The following is a 27,372-nucleotide window of genomic DNA, read 5'->3' as shown; positions in this document are numbered from 1 at the left end:
TAAAGCGTCCTTCGCGAACGCCCCCTTTGGTTCTGCCCTTTTTGGCAAAACAGTTCGAGACGCTTGTCCAGAGCGAGAAGAATGGGAAGACGTTGTCTGCCGTCTGAGTCCGCTTCTCTGCTCCCCAGCGGTCCTTTTCAAGGAACCAAAAGGGTCAGAAGAAGATGTGGTTCCGAAAATCACAACATTCCCAACCAGTTCCGGACAACCAGTCCTACCGTGGCAGAGGTGGACAGGGAGGACGTCGCCCTAGGGGCAGAGGGGCTCCGAGAAATTCCGGGTCCAGAGAACCTTTCTCTGAACGGCCCGCGCAGCAGCCCTGAGGGGTTGCCCGGTTGCTCTACTCTGGAGGCAGTTGGGGGGGGGGGGCCTTTTTCGAAGCATCTAGCGGCATGGGAGTCCATCACAACAGACCGCTGGGTGCTTCGCATCATATCCAGAGGGTACAAAATACCAATTCTCCATGTCCCCCAATCCAAGAACCTCCCCGATGTACTACCCGATCACAGGGAGGCCGCAGAAATACAGCAGCTGCTAAGAAAGCCATCCAGCCCGTCCCCCAAGACCAGCTCTGATTAGGGTTCTACTCCAGGTTCTTTTTGGTGCCAAAAAAGACGGGGGATCTGAGACCCATCCTAGACCTTTCCCGCTTGAACCTGTCAGTAACCAAGGAAAAATTCCGAATGGTCACTCTTCAATCTATCCCCCCCCTTCTGAGGGAGAACGATTGGATGTGCTCTATAGACCTCAAGGATGCGTATTACCACATCTTGATGGACAAACGATCCAGGAGGTTCCTTCGCTTCCGGCTGGGAGCCAGTCACTACCAGTTCAGGGTCCTTCCCTTTGGCCTCACCACAGCCCCCTGGGTGTTCACCAAAGTGTTAGCAGTGATAGCGGCCCACCTGAAACTCCAGGGAATTCAGGTCTTCCCGTACCTGGACGACTGGCTCCTGACCGCACCAACAAGGCATCTACTTTGCTCAGCCAGAGACTTTTCTCCATCTAGCCCCACAACTAGGCATTACTATCAATGTCGGCAAATCCCTACTGGCTCCAACACAGATCATAGAATTTATAGGTGCCAGAATAAACACCAGAGATTTGCGAGCCTTCCTAACTGCGGAGAGAATCAGAAATATTCAACTTCATATGCGGGCTATCCTTCATTCAGAGGCTTCACCAGCGGAATTGATCCTGAGGGCAGCGATTACACTCCTTCCATGCGCCCGTTTGAACATACGAGTCCTGCAATGGACTCTTAGTGCAATGGTCCTTCCTATCCCTTCCTCTCCACCATCCCATTGCTATCAGAAAGGCTTGCAGAAGGGCGTTACTATGGTGGCTCCAAGCATCAAACTTCCATACGGGCCGTCCCTTCTGCACCTCTCCCCCCATCGCCACGGTGACCACGGACGCTTCCTGCCTCGGGTGGGGGGGGGCATTACTCAGGCAGGACAGTCCAAGGCACGTGGAACGATAGAGTCCTCCCTGCATATCAATGTTCTGGAGATGAGAGCGGTGCTGTTAGTGTTGCAAGCACTTCAGAGCTTCCTCCCCGCAGGAAAGATTGCAATTCACTCAGACAACATGTCAGTGGTCTGGTATATCAACAAACGGGGGGGGGGGGGACCAGATCTTATCCTCTTTGCCGCGAAGCCATGAGAGTGTGGGAATGGGCGATCTCCACCAACCGCTTTCTGATTGCAGCGCACATTCCGGGGAGGACCAACATCCTAGCTAGCGAAGCAGATATTCGCAACATGGGGGCAACCCTGCTGCGATCTTTTTGCATCTCCATCAAACGCCAAATGCGACAATTTCTTCGCTCTAATTCCCCCACCAGGGGAATCTCCAAGAGACGCTGTGGTGCATGCTTGGCCACCCGGTCTACTCTATGCCTATCCTCCTCTTCCAATGATACAACTCTTACAGAAAGCCTCGCGGTTGGGGAGCAAGATGATTCTCATTGCCCCATTCTGGCCTCGACAAATTTGGTTCCCTTACCTTTGGTCTCACCTTGTGAATCACCCTTGGATTCTAGATCCCATCCCGGATCTCATCTCCCATCCATTGGACTTGCCAACTCCAAACCTGGATAATCTGAAACTGACAGCTTGGTTGCTCCAGTTCCACTCCTAGTTAGGACTCCCGGTATCTCTTCACCAGTCAAAGCCATCCTCGTGGCAGCACATAAGCCCTCCACCAGGAAGGTATATCACAGCAAATGGAAACGTTTTCCATCTGGGCGGGCGCCCGTGAGCTAGATCCCTTTACGGCTCCTCTTCCATCCATTTTAGACTTCCTAACTGAACTCTTTCAAGAAGGTGCTAGTTGTTCAACTGTCAAAGTGCAATTGGCAGCCATTTCTCATTATCATGTGGGACATGATACAGGACCCTTGATGTCAGCCAAATTGTGTAAAACCTTTCTCAAGGGTACCTTTTTACTTAGACCTCCTGTAAAAGAAGCCGTACCCCCATGGGATCTTACTTTAGTTCTTAAAGCCTTGACTGCTCCACCCTTTGAACCCGCTGCTTCAGTGGATCTCAAATTCTTGTCATGGAAAACGGTATTCCTTGTAGCCATTACTTCAGCGAAAAGAGTGTCGGAACTTCAGGCTTTCTGTAAAACCTCCATACCTGATTTTTCACCCTGATAGTGTACCTCAGGATCAATCCCTCTTTTCTTCCCAAGATAGCATCAGAAACCAACATAAACCAATCCATAAATTTACCGGTTTTCTTCCCTAAATATCAAAATAAGGGTGAATGCAAGCTGCACTCATTGGATGTTCATAGGCAGTTTCGTTTTTATACCCATAGGACGGCTGGCCATAGACAATCCGACCAGCTGTTCGTTTCCTTTGCCAAATTTAACTTGGGGAAAGCTATCTCTAAAGTATCTTTATCTCGCTGGATTTCCCAATGTATCCTGCTAGCTTATCAAGCCTCGGGTAGACCCGCACCAGAAGGAGTTCGTGCTCATTCCACTCGCTCCATTTCTACTTCTGCGGCTTTCAAGTCTAGAGTTCCTTTGGATGATATTTGTTCTGCAGCCACTTGGGCTTCATCTCGTACCTTTATCAACCACTACAAGCTAGACCTACTTTCTAGAGGGAGAGCATCCTTTGGCTCTGCGGTGCTTCGTAATATCCTTTCATGATGGCCACCCAGGGTGCAGGTAGCTGGGGACTCTGTCCCACAGGTTGCTGACAAATGAACATTCCTACTTCAGATTTGGAAGTTATGTACTCACCATAACGTTCCATCTGAGTAGGTAGTTCATTTGTCTGCAACCATCCCCCCCCTCCTTCCCCCTGACCTTCTTGGATCTATTAGTTTTTTAGGTATCCTTTCTTGGATATATATGGAGAGGCAAACTCGATCTGAGGTCATGGAGGGTTAGCAGGGGAGTATGGGTGAAGGGAGGGGCTAGGAGCTTGGATCCATTAGCTTGAAACGATTTGCCGGCTCGGATCCGATATCGGATCCGTAACCCACAGGTTGCAGACAAATGAACTACCTACTCAGATGGAACGTTATGGTGAGTACATAACTTCTAATTAATTCTTTTGGCATTTTTCCTTTAATTTGATTGTGATTTGCATAACTATGCATTTATGCTACATTACAGTTAGCTTACATGGATTTCAGTATTTTTTTATTTATTTATCTATTTAACTGTCCTGCCATTAATTTTACAAAAACTGTTTGACTAATTCCATCTGTGGTTTTCTTTTTAAAATTCTGAACTTTAACTGTTTGGTGTTACTATACAATTATATAAAAATTGTAAAAAAAAAAAAAAAAAAAGATATTAGCTTAACTAACACATTTATATTTACATTATTTATATTTGCTGTTGTCTGCCTTTTGCTTTTGTGCATTCTAAACAAATGAACTCTAGATGAAAAGAACATACATGCATGTCTGTCTTGTATCTGTATTTCTTTATACAAGCAGGTCAATCTTGTGACTTAATCTTTACTCAAGTATTTTCATTTAATTTTACGCACTAGAACTGTTGTGTAACCATTTTTATTTATTTTTTTATACACAAACTGTTGTGTACCTTTTGACTATGCTATTAGAATAGCAGTTATATGGTCTACTTTACTTACTACTGATAAATGTGAATGAAAGTAAAACATTTAAAAATGATTTGTCCCTACCATGTATGCTTAACCATTTTCTAAACATATTATAAAATGTATTTCTTTTGCACAGATTAGCTGTGTATGCAGGAAGCTTCCAGTCTGTCAGTTCAGCTAATTTATTTCCTTTATCCTGCAACTGCTGTTGAAGATTTCTTTGTAATGTTGCATGGTCTTTCTGATATTTTTCAGTAACCTGTTCTGCTGAATCTAAAACTCCTATGCACTTAAAAAATGTATGTATAACTTTTCTAAGCTTCCTGAACAAATTCTGTCTTTTAGAAGTTTATTACATTCTTTAGTAACGAAATCTACTAGAGGTTCTATCAGTAACTGATTTGACTGTTGTAACGCTGGGATAAAACGCCTTTCACATCTGGTTACAGAACATAACTGTCCAACATCTGAATATAATAGAAACACTTTACCCTTAATTCTTTATCATGAACAGATCTGTCTTCACAGTCTATTTTTTTAGCGATATGATGCAATACTTTTTTTATGGCATAATACACAAAATGCAGTTTTTGTTGAAGCACACAATAAACATTTGTCATATTCCACGTGGTTTTCTTTGAGATACCAGTCAAATATTGTAATACTTTTGCATAATGCCGTACTATCAACCTGCTCTAGTAAGGTTTTACATTTACTAATGTGATGTGTATACCAACATTGCAATTTACTAAAGCTTGGTTTACTCCTGCATGAATTATAAATATCCATACTGTCCAATAACATCCAAACTGTCTAATAGCATCCACACTAAAAATGTGACGCAGAAAAAAGTCTTACCAGTTAGCAAGAAAACTGATCACACGGCTGTTGCTGATGGCTGGAAATTTTTGAGTAATTTGAGAAGCTGGTGAAGTACAGCAGCAGCGGACTGCTGTACAAGTAGATCTCCACCTTTTCTTGAATATATGGCACTGACTTGCTTGAACTAGTCTCACTCCGGATTTTAGACATGTAAAATAACTTTACTACTGCAAGCTGCATAAACTGGAATACTTCTGTTTAGGATTTACACATACGTACAAATGTTAGTTGCTGCAATTTGACTGAAGTGACCCTCTGCAGGGCTTACCACTCCTTCTGTGTTTGAATGCAGGCTACCTTGCCATTGGTAAATTATATGGTGCTGCTTACTGTGATGGATTTGAAGTCTTCTTAAGACACTCAGTCTTGCTGGCTGGTTTCTGCTAAAATTAGTCTAGTTATATTTGCATTCACAGTCTGTTGCATACAGAAACTTGCAGAATATACACTGATGAGAGAATATACTTTGCAGCATCAACCTATAGCAGTAACAAAACTTTTTTATAATAAACCAAACTGACTAACGTTGCAGCTTAAAGTACTGTTCCACTTTACTTCTCGTATAGTACAGATGATGAGAGATATAACATTTACCTCGAGACAAATGTCTCTACAAATACCCCTAACATAACTGGATTGATACAGATCTTTATATACAATTTTAGTTATGCACATACATGTACATTTCCTCTTGGTATTCTATTTTGGAGAATTGCTCATCCTGTAGAAACGATACTAATTGTTGCAGATGCTGACGCAAACTGTTGACTTAATAATATTTTTCAATGTCTTGTCACTTTTTTGCTGAATTTATAAGAGGCCAGCTTTTCTGACAGTGTGAACATCCTGTATTCTATTTGGCTCTTAGTATTGGCACAAGAACAGATGTTCTTATACAAAGTGTCATAAACATGTCCTGTTGTCCATTCTTTTTATATGCAAAAAAAACATGTTTTTAAGGAAAACACATTGTCGGTGTTCTTTTAAAAGCAGATTTTGCATTTTTGCTCTTGCATACATCCTGTTTGTAAGGAAATGTCCATTCAGCAGATTCCTTATTTTCCAAGCCATGGTCATTTAGTATGGATGCTGATCACATATTACTAAACTCCTGCTTCTGCATTTAAGCAAGCTTTATTTTATACCTTATTTATGTTACATATTTGTAACAAAATTACTTTCAACCTTAAAACCCTGTTGTGCATAATCTTACATCTGGTATTCAGTTGTGCTTCAGGTTTGAAAGAATCCCAAGAATAGTAACCAAAAACGCTGTCTACATTTGTGGTATCTACATAATTTGTGTTATCTACATAATTGTGCTTTTTATCATTTGTATATCTGAGTGTAGCATACAATGCAGCGTTCTTTTTTAAAACAAACATCTGTCATAAGTGGTAATTTAATACGTAATCGCAAAAACAAACATATTGACACAATCCTAGTTGCAAACATTTTGCTTCACAAGCCATATTGACATAATTTTAGTTGCAAACATACATCACTTGCAAGTCCGTCAGACATTACATAGCTTATTCAAATCCTGTCTTCATTTAAACCTCATTCCTCTCCTGTATGTATCGTTCCCAGAATTCCCATTTTTTTTCCTGTGTAATTTGTTCGTACCATTTTCTAAAGATCCTAGTTCCAGTTTTATCTCTGTTACTATATTCACTTCAAGTACAATTGGTTTAGACTTTGATTTCCATTTTCTAGTAATTGCTTTTTTGGCAGCCATCATAATTAGACTCTGCAAGGCGTTGTCTAGGCAATTCCAATTCTGTATCATAGCTCAGAAAATAATTTCCCTAGTTATACCATTTTTTCACCCAATATCTCTGATAGAGCTGTCTGCAGGTAGTCTTTAAAGTCTGCCAACTCATTACACTCCCTCATGTAGAGCTCTCTTGGACAATTCTGAACATTGAAAACATTAATGCCCTCTGTGGGTATTGGCCTCCTGTAGTTTATCTGGATTGTTGACAAAAGGGGTGGTTTCCATTGTAGCATTTCCAGACAGCATGCAGTTACCACTGTACAGGAGTTATTTCTTCAGAAGGTTTACCTCCCCGTATGTCCTTTTAGTGTGATGCTAGCATTGGCACAGGGAGCAATGTTCCAGTGATGACTTCCGTGAATAAGGTTACATTACGGTAAACTCTGACTTTTGTCTGCTTTATGATTGGCAGTGTGCCAAGGAAGGACTACATCTTTTTTTTTTTACTCAAAGATTTTTTATTGTTTTCCAATAAAGAGAAAAAGAAAACATTTTGAATTTACATTTACAATTTGAAAAACAAAGTATGGTAAACTATCTTGTATGGTAAGTGAAAGTAGAATGGAGACTGTGAGGGAAGAAGCTAGGAGGAGTTTGAGAGCTTCTGTCAAGAAAAGTCTAGCAGTATGTCTTTTGGAATTGTCGTTGAAACATACTATTTTTGAACTTATTTATGCAAACATTGACTAGATGTTTCCAATTTGAGGAGTTAGGGTACTTGTGAAAATGTCAGTCCTTATTTTCCATAACTCCCTTTCAAAATGACAAATTCCTTCTGATATACCAGCTGTACTCATTGTGGCAAGGCTTGTGCCCCCATAGCACCATTCAGGAAAACTGTATGAGGATTTTTTTTTTGTGAAAGATCGATTGGGGGGGGGGGGGTGGCAGTGCAGTTAAGCTTTGCTCTTAGTTACTGAGTATCTTAAATGTGTTTTCATTTCCCTCCCTCTTTCTGCAGTGCGACCAAATAATTGAGGAATATGGACCGGTTCTCCTTCAGCTGTTAATACAGATGATGGATCCAGAGTTTGTTTGCACTGTAAGTACCAAGTTGGTCTTTTCTGTGCATGTTTGGAGGCATGATTAAGTTTTGCTGTGGGTTACCGAAGTGTACAACTAATTGAAGTTCTGTATGTGGATTTTCCACAGTGCTGGTATTTGCATAGATCATGAGTTTTCAGCTTTTGCAGTATTGGTCCTCCCTTAAGCTTGTTGTAGGTATAACAAATGTTCTTTGGACCTCCATAAAGTCTACTGAATTTAGTCCAGCATCCACCCAGACACTTGTACGTGTGCACACACTTGAAATGGTATTTTGTCATAGTAACTTGGTGTTTGTTTGCAGTCATGCACATTCTATTTTCATCTAGATTTCTCACAAAAACAATAATTGAGCTTTGTTTGTCTTTTTGGCTTTTCCCGGTTAGGGGTCGCCACAGCGGAACTCTGGTGCGCTAATGATTGGCAGTAGACTTTTATGGTGCAGAGTTTGCCAGCCCAACCTTCAGCAAAGGCACGCCCATTCACGCATGTCTTCTGGAGGCCACTCGACCGCGGGGAGGACATGCAGACTGCACACAGAAGGCAGTCCAGCCGAGAATCTAACAGGAGAACCTCTTGCTGTGAGCCAACAACGCTACCGCTGTACAACCGCGGCTTCTAAAAATAGAGTACATATATATTTTAAGGTTTGCTTGGTCCTCCCCGAAAAGGATGACCTTGGAAACACTGGTTTGGAATTGGTAACCACACTGGTTTAGTTAATTTTTTTCCAGCAGTTCTGTCCTACAGAAATGAGAATTCTCTTTAATTCTTTAACAGTGGTATCTTAAAGCCACCCCCGCCAAATATTGGTTCATATTAATATCTGTTGACGGATTTCAAAATGCACATCCATTGTCTCATCAGAGTTGAGAAAAATTCATATCTAGTTGTAGCTGAAAAAACAAGCCGTGTTTTCTTGGATGTGTACTGATAAAGGGAGGTTGGTGTTGGCACTGAGTTGAAATTGCTTACATTTTTATAAAAGGATGTGGTAATGCTGTCTTGAGCACAGTTTAACCTCTTTAGCACCATTTCTTGCAAGTGTATAATATGTAGACATGCCTACATGTGTTTGATACAGATGTGTACGTGCATTAGTATGTGTATCAAACGTATATATACTTAAGGCTAAATTGCTTTTAATTTTCAAAGTGTATATATTCAGCTATATTGCCATCTTGTGTTTTATGCATTGTGTGTGCATACACATGTTTGTGTTGAAGTTGAGCAGCTTAACCATGTGAAAGTGCATTTGTTAAGCTAAGGCATTTTTTTTATCACCCTGTGTATTTACTTGTGTGCGTTTCAGGTTGTGCTGCCTTTTATTTTTTTTTTTATGTGCACTGTGGGTGTGACATTATGGTGCCTGACCGGCTAACGAGGACCAAGCCCTTCTTGAATGGAAAGAATAAGAGCTGTGGGATGAGGATGGATGTTGTAGTGAGTAGCAACAGGGTGTCAAATATGGGGGAAATGCTGGCTGTAATGTAGGTGTTAACTTAAAATGGCAAGGGTAACGATTATTTGTGAGACTTGACCACAGGTTGACATCCTCATTCCATTATGACTTCCAAACTTCCTCAACTAAAGGCTGAACTCTTTCAGCCTTATCCTAGGATATTGGCTGATGAAGCTAAACAGGAGAGCAGGTAACATTTTTATTTGTTCTATTTTTGCAACTAGAAATAATCAGTCTGGTTTTTGTGATTTCCACAGCACTAAGTAGCCAGTTGGAAATATTCTTGCTGAATAGACTGTTACCAATATTTGGTTTTCAGACTGGATCATGTGGATTGACATTTTCTGGGGTTTGTGATTTTTCTGGAAGAGCGGACTACTTGTGTGCATGTGTAAGACATATCGTACCAAAAGGTAGTCATTTATAACACTTGTATAGGAGAGGCGCTCTCCTCGTGTTAGTACTGTGTGCAGACTTTTCCTGCGCTCAAGGGCTCAATATTTAAATGCTTTCTTTGAGCAAAAGAAGCTAGTAGAATTCACCTAAGGGACTCCCACTGACTCTGGTGGAGGAGGCCCTTTCCATGCATTTTAATGCAAACTTCTAGAAAGTTAATGGGAGAAGCCCAAGAGATTAATTCATTGTCAGAGGGAGAGGCCTATGAAGCCCCACTGCTTGCTGAGGCCTGATGGTGCCACATCTGGAGAGGCATTTGCTTATCTGCCATACCTCTCAACTGTCCAGTTTTTTTGCCTCCATATTTTGGTCTGTTCCTCATAAAATTTGTGGTTTTGTGAAGTCACTGAGGATTGAAGTTGCAAAATAATGATTGTATTTGAGTTTGACTACTTATCCTTTAGAAAAATGAATGCTAAAATAAATCTTGTTCTACCAGCTTTCTAATTTTATAAGTGCAGTATTTAAAATAAGTCCTTATTTTTGGGGCTTTGCCCCCTTCCCCCTTGTTTTAATCTTTGTCCAGATTTCTTGTGCCAAGAGGTTGAGAGGTATGTTCTGTTTCCACTGCCTATACCTACCATGGTCCTACATATCCTAACTCCACTTGAGGCCAACCACAAGTTTTTTTTCTTGTACAGCCAGCTGGATCTCCAACAAAATGGCTCAAGCCAAGGGCTTGAATGTTTGTTCCCAATCAAACACAGGACTTCTGACCTTTGCACAAAATGCAATTGCTGTCAAGCTTTGTGTAAAAGGCTCACCTGTTTTAATTTTCTGTTTTACCACAACAGCTGAATTCCATGCCTACTAGTTTTGTTAAGAAGACCAGCACCTGCAGGTCATGTTCATACCTTGCTTGTGTTAGCCTGAGCCTCTAGCACATTCCATTATCACAGCATTGCTAAGGAATATGTAGGCATCCAACCATTAATTCATCCACAAGTGACTTGTGATTCATTACTGGGATCAGGTCTTCCTGCAAGGAGAAAGACCCTTGTCTTCCTCCTGATTCACTTTAATCAAAGTTTGACTTGGAAGATAATGCCTTTTCAGTATATCTCTCTTGCCCCCTAGATCTCACATTGGGAAAGCCATTTCCTGAAGCTTTGTCTTGGGAGAGAACCTTGCTCTGATGTAATCTTTTTAAGTGGGACTGCAAAGAGGTGGGCTTTTGAACGACTTGAGGATGGAGAAACGGAGCAGTAACTTGTTTTCCAGGTGTTAAAATATTTTTTAATCGCAAGAAAATATGCATATGCATTCCTTTCATACACTAAATTGGATAAACAAGCTAGTAAGTATAGCAGTTGATCAGATGTCAGTTTTCATTTATTCCTCAAAGTATGGATTTGGATCTGAAACACTAATCCAACCCGACTGTGACTGTAGCTCATGGTCACCAACAAAACTCTCTCTAGTTCCTTTTCTACCCATAGTGCACCATGGCTAACTTCCCCCAGATCTTGTTTGCTGCATTTGTGACTAGACGTGGTTGACTGCTGCTCTTGAGCAATTTGGTTAAGATGAATAAAATTTAAGTAATTTATCTTTATTTAGACACTTTAATCTATTTTATGAGTTTTTGCTACCCTTCTTAAACTTTTCTTCCCTTTGTACACTTACTAGTGTATTTGACACTACCATTTTCGGTCGCCCCCTGTTTTTCCTTTCTCGTCAAGGGTGTTTTACTCTAATTTGTCCCTTTTTCTAAGAGATGCATATAAAGTCTGTTGCCTTATCTTTGCTGGTTTTTCTGCTTAATGTTGGCTGTAAATTTAATGGTCTTTCCAGTTTCTTATAATTGTTTCTTACATTGTCTTGCAGAGGATTCAAGAATTGTGACAGATGTGGGCATAAAATGGCTTTCTCAAATGCACTTATTGTGTGTAGATCAGGAGTGCGACATTTGTCATGATTTTAATCCTCGTGCTTTAATAGAGAGGAAAAACAAAAATTAATATTAAAGGGAATGTTGCCAACTCCATTCTCCGACTCTATCTGGAGTTCAGTGTCCTGAAGTGAAAGTTCAGGATCCTTCAAAAATGTCAAGATCTGTGCAATCTTCTGCTTCGAGGTCCTGTGAGCCAAAGTAAGAGGAAAAAATGAATTCCAAGCCGCCTAGGATCCTAACAAGTATCTTTCTACTCCAACAAACACACTTTGGATCCAAAGTCATTGCCACGCACTGTGTATTCATCCTGTGGGGATCTGGTACCAGCCAGGGTGCCCTCCCCTTTCCTTGAGTAGCACTCTAAGCCCCCTTCAGTGGTGTCCTCTCATTCCTCCAGAAGTTTGTCAGGGGCAGATGGGGAAAGGATGGTGAGGAGATTGTTCATGGAGCAATTGCGGAAGGGAGTCTTTACCGATGTCTTTCTATTCCTATGTTGCGGTATTCTTAGTGTGGGATTCTCTGCCTCAGGCGACCCAAACGTCTGCTCCTGTACAAAAGCTTAAGCCTGGTTGCTGTAGGTGCATGGGACGTCTGACACAGGGCCAGAAACCAGGGTCCTTAAATGTGATGTCTGTACGCACAGACCTCAGAACTTTTCAGCCACAGTCGACAGTCACATTGATCACATGGCTTTAGACGTCTTGAAAGTAGAGGAGCGAAGTACCCCATTGGGGATTTTGTTTTTCTTAACTTTGCTTAAGCTTGGTTTGCTGTTCTCCCCCCTTTAGCTGATGTCAGCTAAGAGTAAATGCCAATGCGGGTGCCAGATTCCTTATAAAGCAACTCACGACTGTTGGCGTCTTTTGCCTAGGCCGAGAAGATGACTATACCTCTTGCACTATTTGCCAATCCTTTGTACCAAAGGCACTCAAGCTGTCTGGCCACCCTTAAAATGTACCTAGAAAACCAGCGGTTTAAAAAACTGGTGCTTAGGATGGATCCAGATTTGGCGACGTCTGCAGAACCACCATGAAAAAAGGCAAAGTTGCCAAGGCCTAGTACTTCTGCCCCTCTGCCATCAGATGTCCCTCCAGCTTCCGATTTGGGAGTTGAGGGACGTCTGTTAGAGCTATCTGTTTAGACTCCCCTTGAGGAAGTTGCTTCGGAAGTAACTGTCGGTCTCCATGTCCATGGAGGCAGCTCAGATATTGATCCCTACCAATGTGGGTGAACCAGCCACTGCCGGACGTCCATCTGGGATACCACCTCCTGAAGCCCCAGCTCCAATCCAGGCCCCTGAAACTAAGCCTTCTCCTAGGGTTATTCCTTTATAAAGGAAGCAGAAAGCTGAACACTTAACTCCCTCCCCGGTGGGAGCCCCTGACTGGCAATTTTACACCCACTCCTTAAGGCAGGCCTTCATGGCCCTTAAGCCCTCGGCCTCTTCACCCTCCACCTTTCCTGTCCTCAACCCTAGGCCTTCTTCAGCTTCTTCAGTCCACCTTCCCACTCCCCATGAAGGGGAAGAACAGGAGGCCTACTACTCTTCTGATTGAGTCCTTTATTTTATTTAACATTTGTTTACCGGGAAAGTCCAACTTGGAACAAAGCCAATTTTCAGCGGAGGCCCAAGGGGAAATGCTCCAGACAAGCATCTTTGTAACGTGGGAGGAAACTGGAGTACCTGGAGAAAACCCACACAAATGCAGGGAGGACATGCAGACTCCGCATAGCCCAGCTGAAAATCGAACCAGAGACCCATTTGCTGTGAGGCAGCAACGCTACCGCTGCAACATTGCACTTGTCCATTACTTATTCATCTTAAATTTTCCCCACAAGAATACTATTCCCCTGATGAAGAATCCATAGAAGGGGACTCTCCACCAGAGGATATCACCTTTGGGGAGACCATCACAATGATGAAATAATACTTCAAATGGGACACTTCCCAAATGACAAACTCAAGAGATGCTTTGAGCTACTACAAGTGGAATCTCCCTTCCCTTCAGCCATTCCACCAGTTATACCTGCTTACCTTGATAATTTCTCTTCAGCATCAGAAAGCCCAGACTCTCAACCACCTGCTCCTAAGAGACCTGACCATTTCTATAAAGTGCCTGATGAATGAAAATTCCTGGTAAAACCCCGCTTGGCAGACCAGCAGGGATTGCTGTATCCCCTGACTAGCAGTTTAGATGGATTCCCTCCTCGTCCCCTTTTCCTACTGACAAAGACAATAAGAACGTGGACAGGATAGGCAAGAAGGTCTGTACCTCCTCCACCCTAGCCTTCAGAGTTATAAACTACCAAACTCATGATCAAATATGCCCTGGACCTAGTTTCCCAAGCTTCTACCCTCCTGTCTGCCATGCCTGACTGCCCTAGCAAAACATAGAGCCTCTAACCTGTTCCTGGCCTCTCAAGTAGCCAAACATTCTATAAGATGCAGCTATGACGCAGCAGAGGCCTCTGCAAGGTCTGCCACTTCTGCATTAGTCCTATGCCAATACTCATGGCTATACCTTCAAACCCCTACCCCAGAGGACTTCGTCTAAAATTCTTGATACCTCTCTAGAACACAACCTCTTGTTTGGTAAGCAGTCTGCAGACCTCTTTAAAACCTTTAGGAGAAAAGTAAAGAGCTTCAGGATATTAAGCACCTTCTGGTGTCTGTCTCCTATTTCTAAATATTACAGAAATGATCCTGCTAAGACTACCTTTGTCAGAACTCCTCCTGCTCCTCCATCCTCTTGCAGGCATAGAAAAGAACCAGGTGGCAGACCACCCACCTCAGCCCTTCCATGACAAATGGCTCCAACAATGCATGACTGCCTTGCCCACTGCCTACCCCTTTGGAGAACTATCACTACAGACTGCTGGGTCCTGGGGATAGTTCCTCTCTTGGAAAGAAAAGTCCGTTACAAGGGACATTCCACCCCCCCCCCCCAAAAGAAATCAACTACACCTTATTCCTCAGATCAAGATCTTGTGAACCGTGGAACTATAGGACCTGTCCCACCAGGACAAGAAGGGAAGGAGGAAGGGCTTTTACTCAAGATTATTTCTGGTACCCAAAAAAGACGGCCCTTGGAGGTCAATTCTGGATCTGTCCTTTCTCAATCTCGTCCTAAGTTCCATCATTCAGAATGTTATCCATACAAACCCTTCTCCCACTACTACCAGCCTAGGCATTTATGACCCCACTGGATCTAAAAGAGGCCTATCTCCATATCCCCGTAAAACCCTCTAGCAGAAAATTCTTGCATTTCTCTCGACCCTGTTCTCATTTTCAATTTACAGCTTTGCCCTTTGGTTTATCTACTGCACCCAGGGTATTCACAAAATGCCTGGCCCCAGCCTTAGCTTTTTGCAGAACAAAAGGTGTTCAAATTTACCCCTACCTAGATGACATCCTCATTCTGGCAGAGTTGACACTCTAAGCCATCTGCAGTTCACCATGTCCCTGCTACAAGGCTTGGGGTTCATCCTCAACCTCCCCATATCATCACTAACCCATCGGCAAGACGCAATCTTTCTAGGTTGCAGGATCAGAACAGGTCTGATGCAGGCATTCCTCCCTCAGGACAAAGTTCTCTCCCTCTGTACCCACTTCCAAGACCTGATCCAGGTTCAACAGATATCAGCAAGACAATTCCTAAGGGTTCTGGGCCTAATGGCAACCACCATCCCTATGCTGCCTTTGGCCAGGATGGATATGAGAAAATTGCAGTGGTATTTGAAAAATGTGTGGTCCCAACACGAACACCCTCTTGAGTTTCAGATTCCACTCTTACCCTGCCTCAAAGCAGAACTAAGGTGGTAGATGCAACAAATCCAAATGAACGCAGGCCTTCCACTCCCACTCAGATGTTCTTCATGTTTCACTGTTGCAGTAGTCTCATTTGGGTTATCCCTGCCCGGGTAGCCTGCGGCTGGCCCGAATGCCAAAGTCTTAGTATTTCTGTGTTGGTTGCTGTCGCTTCAGGACCGATGCCAGGTAGTCAGTAGTATAAAGTAAGGCAGCCAGTGCCATTACATCAGTCTTTCTTGCCAAGGAGCCTGAAGCAGAAGCAGTTCGCATGAGTGCCAGTCAGCCACTACCTAAGTTTAGTCTTCCGAGTTGAAGCTGAAGTCTTCTAAAGCTAAGTACCCCATTGGGGATCGCTTTTTCTTGCAGTAACCGATGTCAGAAAAAGTTAATTGTGTCTCTCGTGGAAAGCAAATGAGACTTTCATTCTTACTGCGTCACTTGCTTAGGCCCAGACCACGACATCCCTCGCTGTCACTTTTGTGCTTTTTTTCAATGCTAGAACTATGTCGTCTAGCCCTTATTGTAGCTAGATATTTTCACTCAGTTCTCTAATTCCAATATGGCTTCAGCAAGCCATCCAACAGCAGATCTTCCGAAAAAACATAAGGATAAAGACTGAGACAAGATCGCACAGGTCCAAACCTACTGACTACGCTTTCATTAAGCTAGTAGTCTGTTCTCCGGTCCTCAGTGATGTGCGTTTGCAGCCCCTGATGTCTGCTTCTGTGGATTCGCTGGCTGCTACAGAGACCCTTTTGGAGTCTGGTATGTCACAAACTCTTCAACTAAGGATCCAGTAGTTGTCTACCTTGGATGGGTCCGGAGCCGCTGAGCAGGCACCGGCTTTCGAGGAAGCACTTTGCTCTACCGATTCTCAACACAAACCAACTTTCGTGTCTACCGTTCTTTCGAAAACTACAGCGTACACCTGTTTTCTGTCTCCATCTCAAATGCTTAAAAAAAGAAATCTGTCCCCAGTAATTTTATCTGAACAGCAGTTTGACTCTGCATCTGAAATATGAAGACATGCAGCAACTCTGCTTATGAGGATTCTGATGCAGAGGAATCCATTCCTTCAGCCTCTCCACCCAAGGACTTTTCCTTTGGGGAAACCCTTCATACCTTAAGGGAGCATTTCCAATGGGAATGTCAGGACTACCCTCTGTCTAAAGAGACTCTGAATTCTTAGATCTTCCACAGCACAGAACCCTGGCCATTCCTGATGTCCTGGATGTTTTTTTTTTCCTTGAATCTAGTTTGACTCCTGACACCCTCCGTCTTGCTCCCAGACAACCTGACCGGTATTAGAGTCCCCTGACTCGCACATTTCTTTTCAAAAATCCTACTGCTGACCCTGAGGTAATTTCTCAAGGGCCTAGAGGAATTAAAGCAACTTCAGCTAAGAATCCCACCCTCTCAGATAGGGATTCCCAAGCACTAGACAGATGGGGTAAAAAAAAGTGTACACCTCTGCTACTGTTGCTATCGGAGCACTAAATTGTCAGTTTCATATGCTAAAATTTCAGCATCATACCATGGAACTCCTCAAACAAAAAGTATCATCCTTTCCTGCTTGTGCAGACAAGTGTGTTACTAGAGTTAATGCACTCTGCAAGTAAAGTAACTAAGCACACCTTACACTGTGGTTTTGACACCCTAGAAGCTTCTTGCAGGGCATTAGTCACCGGTTCTGTCCTTAGAAGGCATGCTTGGCTTAAGGAACAGCCCTTGCCAGACCATATCAAATCTAAATTATTGGATGCTGCCTTGTACAAAGACCATTTATTTGGCACCAAGGCAGAGGAGGTCTTAAAGATGGAAGAAAAAGCTAAATCTATGCAGACAGTTAAGGATTTCTTACAGGTCCAGCCACCCAGGTTCAGTAGGCATTGCCCCTCTAAGCACTGGTCCTTTCCTGCCCCCTCCAGGTCAGTTCAGCCCAGACCCTGGGGAAGCAGACTCCCCAGACAGCAGCCACAGGGAATGCAGAGATCAAAGAGCAATGGAGTTCCTCCACGTCTAAACCAGGGAGTGTAAAGCCACCCCCTCAAGGTAAGAACTCACAATAACGCTCCACTTCCACCCACTCCCTCTGCCCACATACACTTGCCCCTAGGAGGAAAACTCTCCTTCCACACAAGCACCTGGGCCACCATTACCAGTGACTGCTGGGTCCTCAACATAGTGTCCCAGGGATGCAGATTTTCTTCCCACACACTCGCAAACCCCAAAAGGGTTCCCGGATCTTCCTCCAAACCAGTGGGCAGAGGCAAAAAAGCAACTCCTTTCCCTGCTCTCTGAGGGCAATAGAGCACGTTCCTGCAGAACAGATAGGGCAAGGTTTCTACTCCAGACTTTTCCTGGTACCCAGGAAAGAGGAAACCTGGCGCCCCATACTCTTATCTATCCATTATAAACACCTTCCTGGTGACACCAAAATTCAAAATGCTCACCCTCCAGCAACTACTACCTATGCTGTCCAAGAATGCCTGGTTAGCCACCCTAGACCTAAAAGAGGCCTACCTCCACATCCCAGTCAGGGAATCGTGTAGGAAATATCTACGTTTCAGGGCAGGATCTCCACTTTCAGTTCCCTGCACTTCCCTTCGGCTTATCTACTGCTCCCAGAGTTTTCACCAAATGTCTGGATGTTCTTTGCGTTTCACTGTTGCAGTCATTACATTTAGGGTAATCTGCTGGCAGGTTGCCCTCAGTCTGCCTGAATTCCAAAGTCTTGGGTCCTGCGTCTGTTGCTGTCTTCTCTTCCATGACGTCAGGTCATCAGGGGTATAAAACATGCATCCAACGCCATTTTCTTTAGTCTTTCTTGCCACGCGGTGCCCGAAGCAGAAGCATTTTCCCAAGTGCTGGTCGGCAGACTACTGAAAATTTGAGTTTGAGTTTCAGAACCAAAGTCTTCACTAAAGCTAAGTACCCCATTGGGGAAACTGTTTTCTTGCTTTTTACTGATGTCAGAAAAAGTTAATTGTATTACTTGTGGGAAGCAAATGCCTCATAAGGATTTCCATTTATACTGTATTCCTTGCCTAGGCCCTGATCGCAACATGCCTGGTTGTCGGTTTTGTGCTAGATTTAACCAACGCACTATTAAGCGTCGGTATATTTTTGCATCAAAGTATTTTGGAAACTGATTTAGCTACCTGGAAATGTCTGATAGCAATCAGACTACCGGAGTGCATAAACGCAAGGAAAAGGACAGAGAAAGGCAGTCGAGATCCAAAACAGACTAAGCTTCTCCTAAGCCAGTCACAGATTCACCGGTTCTCAGTGAGGCGCTTTCGCAGCCCCGGATACCTGCTACCTTCAAGCCGCAGGCCTCTACGGACACCCATGTGGAGTCAGGCATGCCGCAAGATACTCAAGGTATTGGACCGACGGATGTATCTCCCTCTGATGGGTCTGGAGCCGGTGAGCAGGCACCGGCTTCTGAGGGTGTATTCAGACCTCATCATTTGTATATCAAACCGACGACAGCTGCAAAACCAAAGACAAAAGCAACTTCTAAAACTAAAAAACTGACGCATGAGCCATGTGCACAGGCCTCTATGCCCAAAAAAGATGATCAAAAATGGCTGAAGACCTTATTACCTTGATCAGGGGTTCCCATCCCCCTCCAGATAAGTGGCCTAGGCAAGACACTGATTATGAATCTTCAGATCATGTTTCTATTTCTTCTGATTTCTCTTCTGACCAGGAATTGTGTATACCTCCCTATGAGGGTTGTGATGCTGAGGAGTCTATTCCTTCTGCATCTCCTCCTGAGGATTATTCATTTGGAGAAACCTTGCATGCTTTGAGGTAGCATTTTCACTGGGAGAGTGAAGATTTCTCAGAATAAAAAGAGGCTCAGATTTCCTTCTCCCTCCGCACAAACCTTTAGCCATCCCCCCTGTTTTAGACTTTGTGGATGATGTGTTTTCAGAGTCAAGCTTGATCCCTGACTCCTTACCTCTGGCTCCCGCTAAGCCTGACAGATACTACAGGGTACCTGACTCTCATAAATTTTTATTTAAAAACCCAGCTGCTGATCCTGAAACTATTTCACAGGGTCTAAAGGGAGTTAAGGCCTCAACAGCAAAAAATCCTACACCCTCTGACGGATTCAAGAGCACTAGACAGATGGGGAAAGAGGTTTATACATCTACAACCTTGGCAGTCAGGGCCTTAAACTGTCAATTTCATATGATTACGTACCAACAACATGTTATGGGATTGCTGAAACAGAAAATGATTTCAGAATGTGCAGAAAATAAAGAATTGCAGGAATTATTGCATGCAGCTGAGCGAGTTGGAAAGCATACTTTGCAATGTGGTTTTGATTCTTTAGAGGCCTCCTGCAGGGCTGCAGTTACTGGATCTGTGATTAGGAGGCATGCCTGGTTAAAGGAACAAAATTTACCTGATCATGTTAAAGCTAAATTGCTAGATGCACCTTTACAGCATGATTTTCTGTTTGGTATTAGGGCAGAAGAGGTTATAAAGAAAATGGAAGACTAAGCTAAGTCTATGCAAACTATTAGACTTCTTACAAGTGCAGCCACCAAGAATCCGTAGGCACTGGCCTACAAAAAAAATGGTCCTTTCCTGTGTCAGAGCTCAAAGGGGCAAATCCAGGCGCCCTAAGGGTTCCAGATACCAGGCGCAAGATTCATACAGGTCAAAGCAATGGAGCGCTTCCACCTCCAAATCTGGAGGAGATGAAGCGCAAACCTACAGAAAGCAATCCCAGTGACTTCCCTCTGCCTACACCAAGCGCTTAGCTTTTGGCAGCACCCATAGTGGGAAAATTAGCACTTTTTGTTCAAAATTGGCAGTTAATAACCCCAGGACAAGTGGGTACTAAACATCATATCACAGGGATACAGATTCCATTTCCACACTCTGCCAGTGGCAAATGGTTGGCCAGATCTGCCAAAAAATCAATGGACAGAGGCACAGAAACCGGTTACGTCCCTCATGGATATGGGGGCTATTCAGGCAGTACCAGAAGAGGAAAAAGGACAAGGTTTTTACTCTACTGTTCTTGGTACCCAGAAAGGACAAGGCCTGGTGGCAAATACTGGATATATCAATTTTGAACACATTACCTGGACATTCCAAAATTCAAAATGCTGACTTTGCAGCAGCTTCTGCTCATGTTGGGCAGGAATGCTTGGGTGGTGACTTCAGACCTAAAAGAGGCATACTTACATGTCCCAATAAGACGATAGTGCAGAAGATACCTCCGGTTCAAGGCTGGCTTAATGCATTACCAATTCTCTGCACTGCCCTTTGTGAAGGCCCTGGGCACAGTAGATAAGCCAAAGTGCCTGGCACCAGTAATTGCATTTTGCAGACAAAGAAGTATACAAATATATGCTTACTTGGACGACTGTCTCAAGCAAAGGACAAAGACACTCTTTTTTTTTTGACACCTGGCGTTTGTGAGAAGGCTTCTAACATGCCTAGGGTACACAAACGAAAAGAAATCGCAACTGGGTACCCTCTCAAAAGATTACATTCCTGAGTGCAAGCTTAGATGCAACTTCCCAGCTGGCTTACCTCACGCCAGACAAGCAAAGGCAACGGACTACTTCAAACTGATGGCAACAAAGACCCAGTTTTCTGCAAGATAAATTCTGCAGGCTCTGGGCTTCATGGCATCCTGCATCCTACTAATTCTATATGCAAGACTGCATATGAGGAAACTTCAATGGTATCTAAAAAGTTTATGGAGTCAACATTCACACAGTCTGGAAACAATGATTCCTCTCATTCCCTGCCTGCAACAAGAGTTTCTATGGTGGGTAAAGGCATGTCACCAAAACATGGGACTGCCCTTCACTCTACCCCCTGCAAGCCAAACCTTAACTACAGACTCATCAGATTATGCCTGGGGTGCCCACATGGCAGGAAGATGTATTCAGGGCTTATGGGCACCAAAGCAAATGCATCTGCATATCAACCAGAAAGAGATGCTAGCTGTTCAAAATGCCCTAACAGCCTTCAAGGACTTACGTCATCCAGGACAACTACTGATAGACGGACAACACCACAGTCATGTGGTATGTGGTACATAAACAAGCAAGGGGGCACACACTCCTACCCCCTTTGCAGATTAACCATGGCACTGTGGGGGGCAGCTTTGACCTACCAAATACATCTTCAAGCTCAATTCTTGCCAGGAAAACAAAACACTGGCAGACTATTTAAGCAGAAACCTTATGGATCCTCATTGGAAACCTAAATCCACAAGTCTTCAGCATGATAACAGAGCAATGGGGGAGCCCCGACATAGACCTATTTGCTTCTCCTCAAAGTTATCAATTGAAAAGATTCTGCACAAGGACTTATCACAGACAAGCATGGAAAGTGGGCGCCCTATCCTTCAGTTGGAAAAACCTATTTGTTTACGCCTTTCCTCCTCTGCCTCTTCTACCCAAAGTCCTCCTGAAAGTCAGACAAGAGAAGCCAAAGATTATCTTAATTGCTCCGGACTGGCCCCGCCAATACTGGTACCCAATCCTAAGGAAGTTGTCTCAGTACCCAGCTTGGACCCTGACTCAGACCACAACTACTGTCCCAGCAAAACAATCAGATCCTGCACAATCAACTACAGACTCTGAACCTGGCAGCATGGCTAATAATGTAGTCATACAAACAACACCTCTCAGTAGGGCTGTGATAGATGTCATTTTGGAAGCCAGAAGGCCTAGCACTAGAAAATCTTATGCTGACAAATGGAAGAGATTCTGTGCTTGGAATCCAGCGCAAGGAACTGATGCAGCAGAACCAAATATTCCTCAGATATTACAATACTTAACTGAAATGCTTGCCAAAGGCTTATCTTGCTCATCAATCAAAATCCACGCCTCTGCCATTTCAGCTCATTACAGAGCCACCAATCTTTTCTCATCCTTTACTAAAGCAGTATCTTAGAGGAGCCAAAAATGTAAGGCCTCCTAGATCATCACCATTACCTGCATGGGACCTCAATTGTGTTGGAAAAGCTCACCCTGCCTCCCTTTGAACCAGCTGCTACCGCTGATCTAAAGTTCTTATCATGGAAAACAGCTCTGCTGCTAGCTATTACTTCAGCAAGAAGAGTTTTGGAGCTACAGGCCCTCATGGCTGTAGAGCCTTTTTATCATATTTTACCCAGACAGGGTGTCTGAGGACGCATCCTACTTTTATGCCTAAGGTGGTGTCCAGTGTGGCCCTTAAACAAACAATTCATCTGCCAACTTTCTATCCAAATCCGCAGAACAAGGGGAGAGAATTCTGCATTCCTTGGACGTACATGGACAGCTAAGATTTTACTTGAGCAGGACTAAGGCTCTAAGAAAGACTGAACAATTACTAGTGTCATATGCTGCAGGATCAGAAGGAAAGGCTGTTTCATAGCAGACAATTTCAAAGTGGATAAGCCACTGCATCCATTTCTGCTACTTACACCATGGTAAACCTGTGCCCAAGGGCATTAGGTCTCATTCCACCAGAGCTGCAGCTACTTCAGCAGTCTTTTTCAGAGGAGTACCAACCAAAGACATCCTAGAGGCTGCTACTTGGAGTTCTGTTCAAACCTTTACAAAGCATTACCATTTGCCCCTCTACTGTAAGTCCAGAGCTGGCTTTGCCACTGCAGTGCTGCAGGGCCATATAGCTGCACCTAATGCTGTTTAGCTCCAGCCTCCCAACCATAGCTTTGGGATTCTACCCAAATGTAATGTCTGCAACAGTGAAACACGCAGAACATAGTACAGTTGTATACACTTACCATAAATGTAGATGTTAGTGTATTCACTGTTTGCAGTCCAGGCTACCCTCCCTCCATCCCAGTCATTCTGAAATTTATCTTTTTCTCTATCCTCTACAACCTATGTGGTGTATTTGCTTGTAGATGAAGGTTAAGTTTATATTGATGCATGTATATATATATATATATATATATATATATATATATATATATATATATATATATATATATATATATATAATTTTGCTACCTTTTTCGGGGTACCTGACATCGGGGGCAAGAAAAACTAAAGAAAATGGCGTCTGATGCATGTTTTATACCCCTGACTACCTGAAGTCATGGAAGAGAAGACTGCAACCGACACAGGACCCAAGACTTTGGAATTCAGGCCGACTGAGGGCAACCTGCCAGCAGATTACCCTAAATGTAATAACTGCAACAGTGAATACAAGTGTACACAATTGTACTTTTCCACCATTGCTTTTTGCAGGTGAAGAAATGTACAAATTTACCCATACTTAGATGACCGCCTGAGTCAGGTAGACAGGAAAAGCTGCTCAAGCACCTGGCCTTTGTAAAGTCCCTACTGACCTCCCTAGGGTTACTATCAATGAAAAGAAGTCCAAACTAGTGCCCACCCAAAGGATTATATTCCTGAGAGCAAGCCTGGACACAGCATCCCAGATGGCATTCCTTACTCCAGAAAAGCAAACTTACCTGACAGCCTACTTCTCTCAACTAGCCACCAGGACCCGTTATCCACAAGGAAAATCCTGCAAGCTCTAGGGTTCATGGCATCCTGCATTCTACTCATTCCATATGCCAGACTGCATATGAGGAAACTTCAGTGGTACCTAAAAATCTTTTGGGGTCAACACTCAAGACCTGGAAACTTTTATACCAGTGATACCTTGCCTAAGGACAGATTTTCTTTGGTGGGCAGCAGCATTCTCCCACAACAAAGGACCACCTTTCTCACCACCCCCTGCCGCCCAGACCCTCACCACAGACTCATTCGACTGTGCCTGGGGTGTACACCTGGACGGCAGGTGCATACAGGGCCAGTGGAGCCCACAGCAAATACATCTGCACATCAGCCAAAATGAGATGTTAGCTGTCCATCATGCATTGACAGCTTTCAGGCCCCTTCTCTCCCCAGGGACTCTCCTGATCAAAACCGACAACACCACTGTGATGTGGTATATCAACAAGCAGGGAGGGAATCGCTCCTACCCTCTGTGCAGGCTCGCCATGACCCTTTGGGGTACACACCCTCAGCCATGCAACTACACCTATTAGCACAATTCCTGCCAGGCTGTCTAAACCCTCGGGCAGACAACTTAAGCAGAAATCTTCTGGACCCACACGAGTGGCAGCTAGACCAAAGAACCTTCACTCTAATAAATCAAATGGGGCACCCCGAAGGTCGACATCTTTGATTCCCACTCCAACCATCAGCTCATCAGGTTCTACATGAGGGAGCCTCCCTGCAGGGCTTGTTAAATGGATGCCCTATCCTTCCCCTGGGTCAGTCTGTCTGTGAATTTCCCCCACTACTTCTCACCAGGGTTGTATAGGGCCAGTAGCCTAGTACCAAACTGTGAACCTATGATTGCTCCAGACTGGCCTCGCCAGCACTGGTACCCACTGCTGCGCAGCCTGTCCCCACTGCCACTATGGCCTCTCCCTCAGACCCTAACCCTCCTGACCCAAAGGGAAGGAGAATTCATGCATCCCCAATTGCAGACCTTCAATTTGGCAGCCTAACTTATTCCTTGACCACTGATCTCATTTCAACACTGAGCACCCTCTTCTCAAACCCTCTCATCAAACAGTTCCTAAGAGGGCCTATCAACTTGAGGCCACCCAGAAGAGCACCTACCCCAGCTTGGGACCTAAACTTTGTGTTGGAAAAGCTCACCCCCCCCCCCCTTTGAACCAGCATCTTCAACAGAGCTGAAGTTTCTTTCCTGGAAGACTGCCTTGCTTCTGGCCATCACTTCAGCCAGAAGAGTATTCGAGCTACAAGCACTCATGGCTGTAGAGCCCTTCATCATCTTCCATGTGGACAGGGTGTACCTCAGGACAAACCCATCCTTCCTTCATGCCCAAAGTGGTGTCCAGTGTGGCTCTCAACCAATCCATTCATCTGCCCACTTTTTTCCTCTAATCCACAAAAGGGAGAAGGATCTTGCACTTTCTAGATGTGCACAAACAGTTCAGGTTCTACCTAGACAGGACTAAATCATTCAGAAAGATTGATCAATTGCTAGTCAGCTTTGCTGCAGGGACAGAGGGCAAAGCCATATCCAAACAAACCATTTCCAAATGAATATCACACTGCATCCATTTTTGTTACAAACCACATGGGAAACCTCCCCCTAAGGGAATCAGGACTCACTCTACTAGAGTAGCCTCCACCTCTGCAGCTTTCCACAGAGGAGTCCCCTCCAGGGACATCCTGGAGGCTGCCACATGGACATCTTTTCACACCTTCAAGCATTACTACCAGTCTATCTTCTCCAAATCCAGGGCAGACTTTGCCACTGCAGTCTTGCAGAGCATCCTAGCCAGTCCCAAGTCTTCTTGACTGCCTCCACCCTTTTCCTCAGCTTTGGGAATCGACCCAAATGTGATGACTGCAACAGTGAAACATGAACATAGTACAGTTGTGTACACCTACCATAAATGTAGGTGTTAATGTATTCATTGTTGCAGTCCTGGTTTCCTTCCCTCCATCTCCTTTTCTTCTCTCTCTCCTTACAAAGAACTTTTTGGTATTTACTTTGTACTGGTGGGGTTCTTCCATCATATCCTGGCTCCCACTTGGGGGCTCCTGACAGGACAAGAAAAACTGATGTAATGGTGTCGGCTGCCTTGTTTTATACTGATGTCAGTCATGAAGCGACAGCAACTGACACAAATACTAAGCCTCTGGTATTTGACCTGGCCGAGGGCTACCCTGGCAGGGATAACCCAAATGTGATGACTGCAACAGTGAATACACTCCAACATCTACATTTATGGTAAGTGTACACAACTGTACTTTCATGGGTACAGATGCATCAGACTTAGGATGGGGGGGGGCTAACATGAAGGGCCTCAAGGTCCAGGAGACCTGGAAACCCACCTGCCAAAAGAAATGCATCAATGCGAGGGAAATGACAGCAGTCCTTTTGGCCCTGAAAGCCTTTCTCCCAATCCTGCAACCAGGCCTACTTCAAATCTTTCCAAACTGAAGAAAAACAAACTGTCAAAAAAACAAACCAAAAGGTTCCGAACCAGCAGGTGTAAAACTGCAAAGGTTTATTAGAAAATGTAAAAGTAAAGCGCTTTTAGTCTCCCTCAGTAGGAAGACGACTTCAGACAAAGGAAAAAAATCATCAAACGCAATTTAAAACCCAAAAAAAGGGGGGGGGGGTGTTACAAAATTACAAACAGCTGCCTTAATTGAACCCACTGACATACCTTCACATTTAAAGTTGTATTACATTAAAAGCATAAATAAATGTCCACTTAGTGTAGACAGGGTGTCAAACATAAAAAAGTTTTCAAAAAAGAAACATGAACTTGATAAAAGTAACCAATAATGTCTTGAAGATTCATGAACCTAATCAAGTGTAAATACTGTTTTTCCCTTAAAATACATTTTAGCAAACAGCTTTTCATAGGGTAAAACAAAACTCATACAGAATCTTGTGATTAAAAATAAAATAAAATGAAGTAATGCTTGCAACCAAATATAATATCCATTCCTTAACAGAAAAGGTAGTAAGGAGTACACATCTCTAATGCATAATGAAGAATCAATAATAAATGAATAAACAGTGAAACTCAACTAGGAGTCTGCAATAAGCGGAATTTCAAAGGCGTTTCTAATATTAGAGATGTTATTTCTAATAAATAACCGAATGTTTATTTCTGTGTTAAAAAATCTAACACAGAAATTGCTTGTCATTTCAACGCCAACAGAATGCAACAGTATATGAAAATATTTTTTTTTTATTTTTTTAAATGTTCCTTGAGCAATGGGTAAAGCACCAAGCTGTGATGAGAACACTTTCTAAGCTTTAGTATGCACAGTTGTAGCAGCCAAAACAAGTCAAAATGCAGCTGTTTCAGAAAAAATATGGCAAGGCATTGCGTGAAAGACGCGTCTAAAAAAAACTTGAAAAACTTGAAAATCTTTCTAAAAGG

At 43.6% G+C, this 27,372-nt stretch overlaps 1 protein-coding gene across 3 annotated transcripts in view; it reads left to right on the top strand.

The window, feature by feature from the left end:
- Window positions 1-27,372, top strand: part of LOC122789296 (prosaposin) — a 705,108-nt gene that overhangs the window by 597,453 nt on the left and 80,283 nt on the right. For all 3 annotated transcript variants that reach the window (XM_044056612.1, XM_044056611.1, XM_044056610.1), the window contains one exon: window positions 7,714-7,794. In XM_044056612.1, the coding sequence (XP_043912547.1) occupies window positions 7,714-7,794 (81 nt within the window). The remainder of the gene's footprint in view (window positions 1-7,713; window positions 7,795-27,372) is intronic.

The sequence above is a fragment of the Protopterus annectens genome, chromosome 14.part0, assembly GCF_019279795.1.
Source record: "Protopterus annectens isolate FY-2018-M chromosome 14.part0, PAN1.0, whole genome shotgun sequence".
Taxonomy (NCBI): domain Eukaryota; kingdom Metazoa; phylum Chordata; order Ceratodontiformes; family Protopteridae; genus Protopterus; species Protopterus annectens.
Note: the sequence above shows the minus strand (reverse complement) of the source record. Positions and strands in the feature narration are given on the sequence as shown.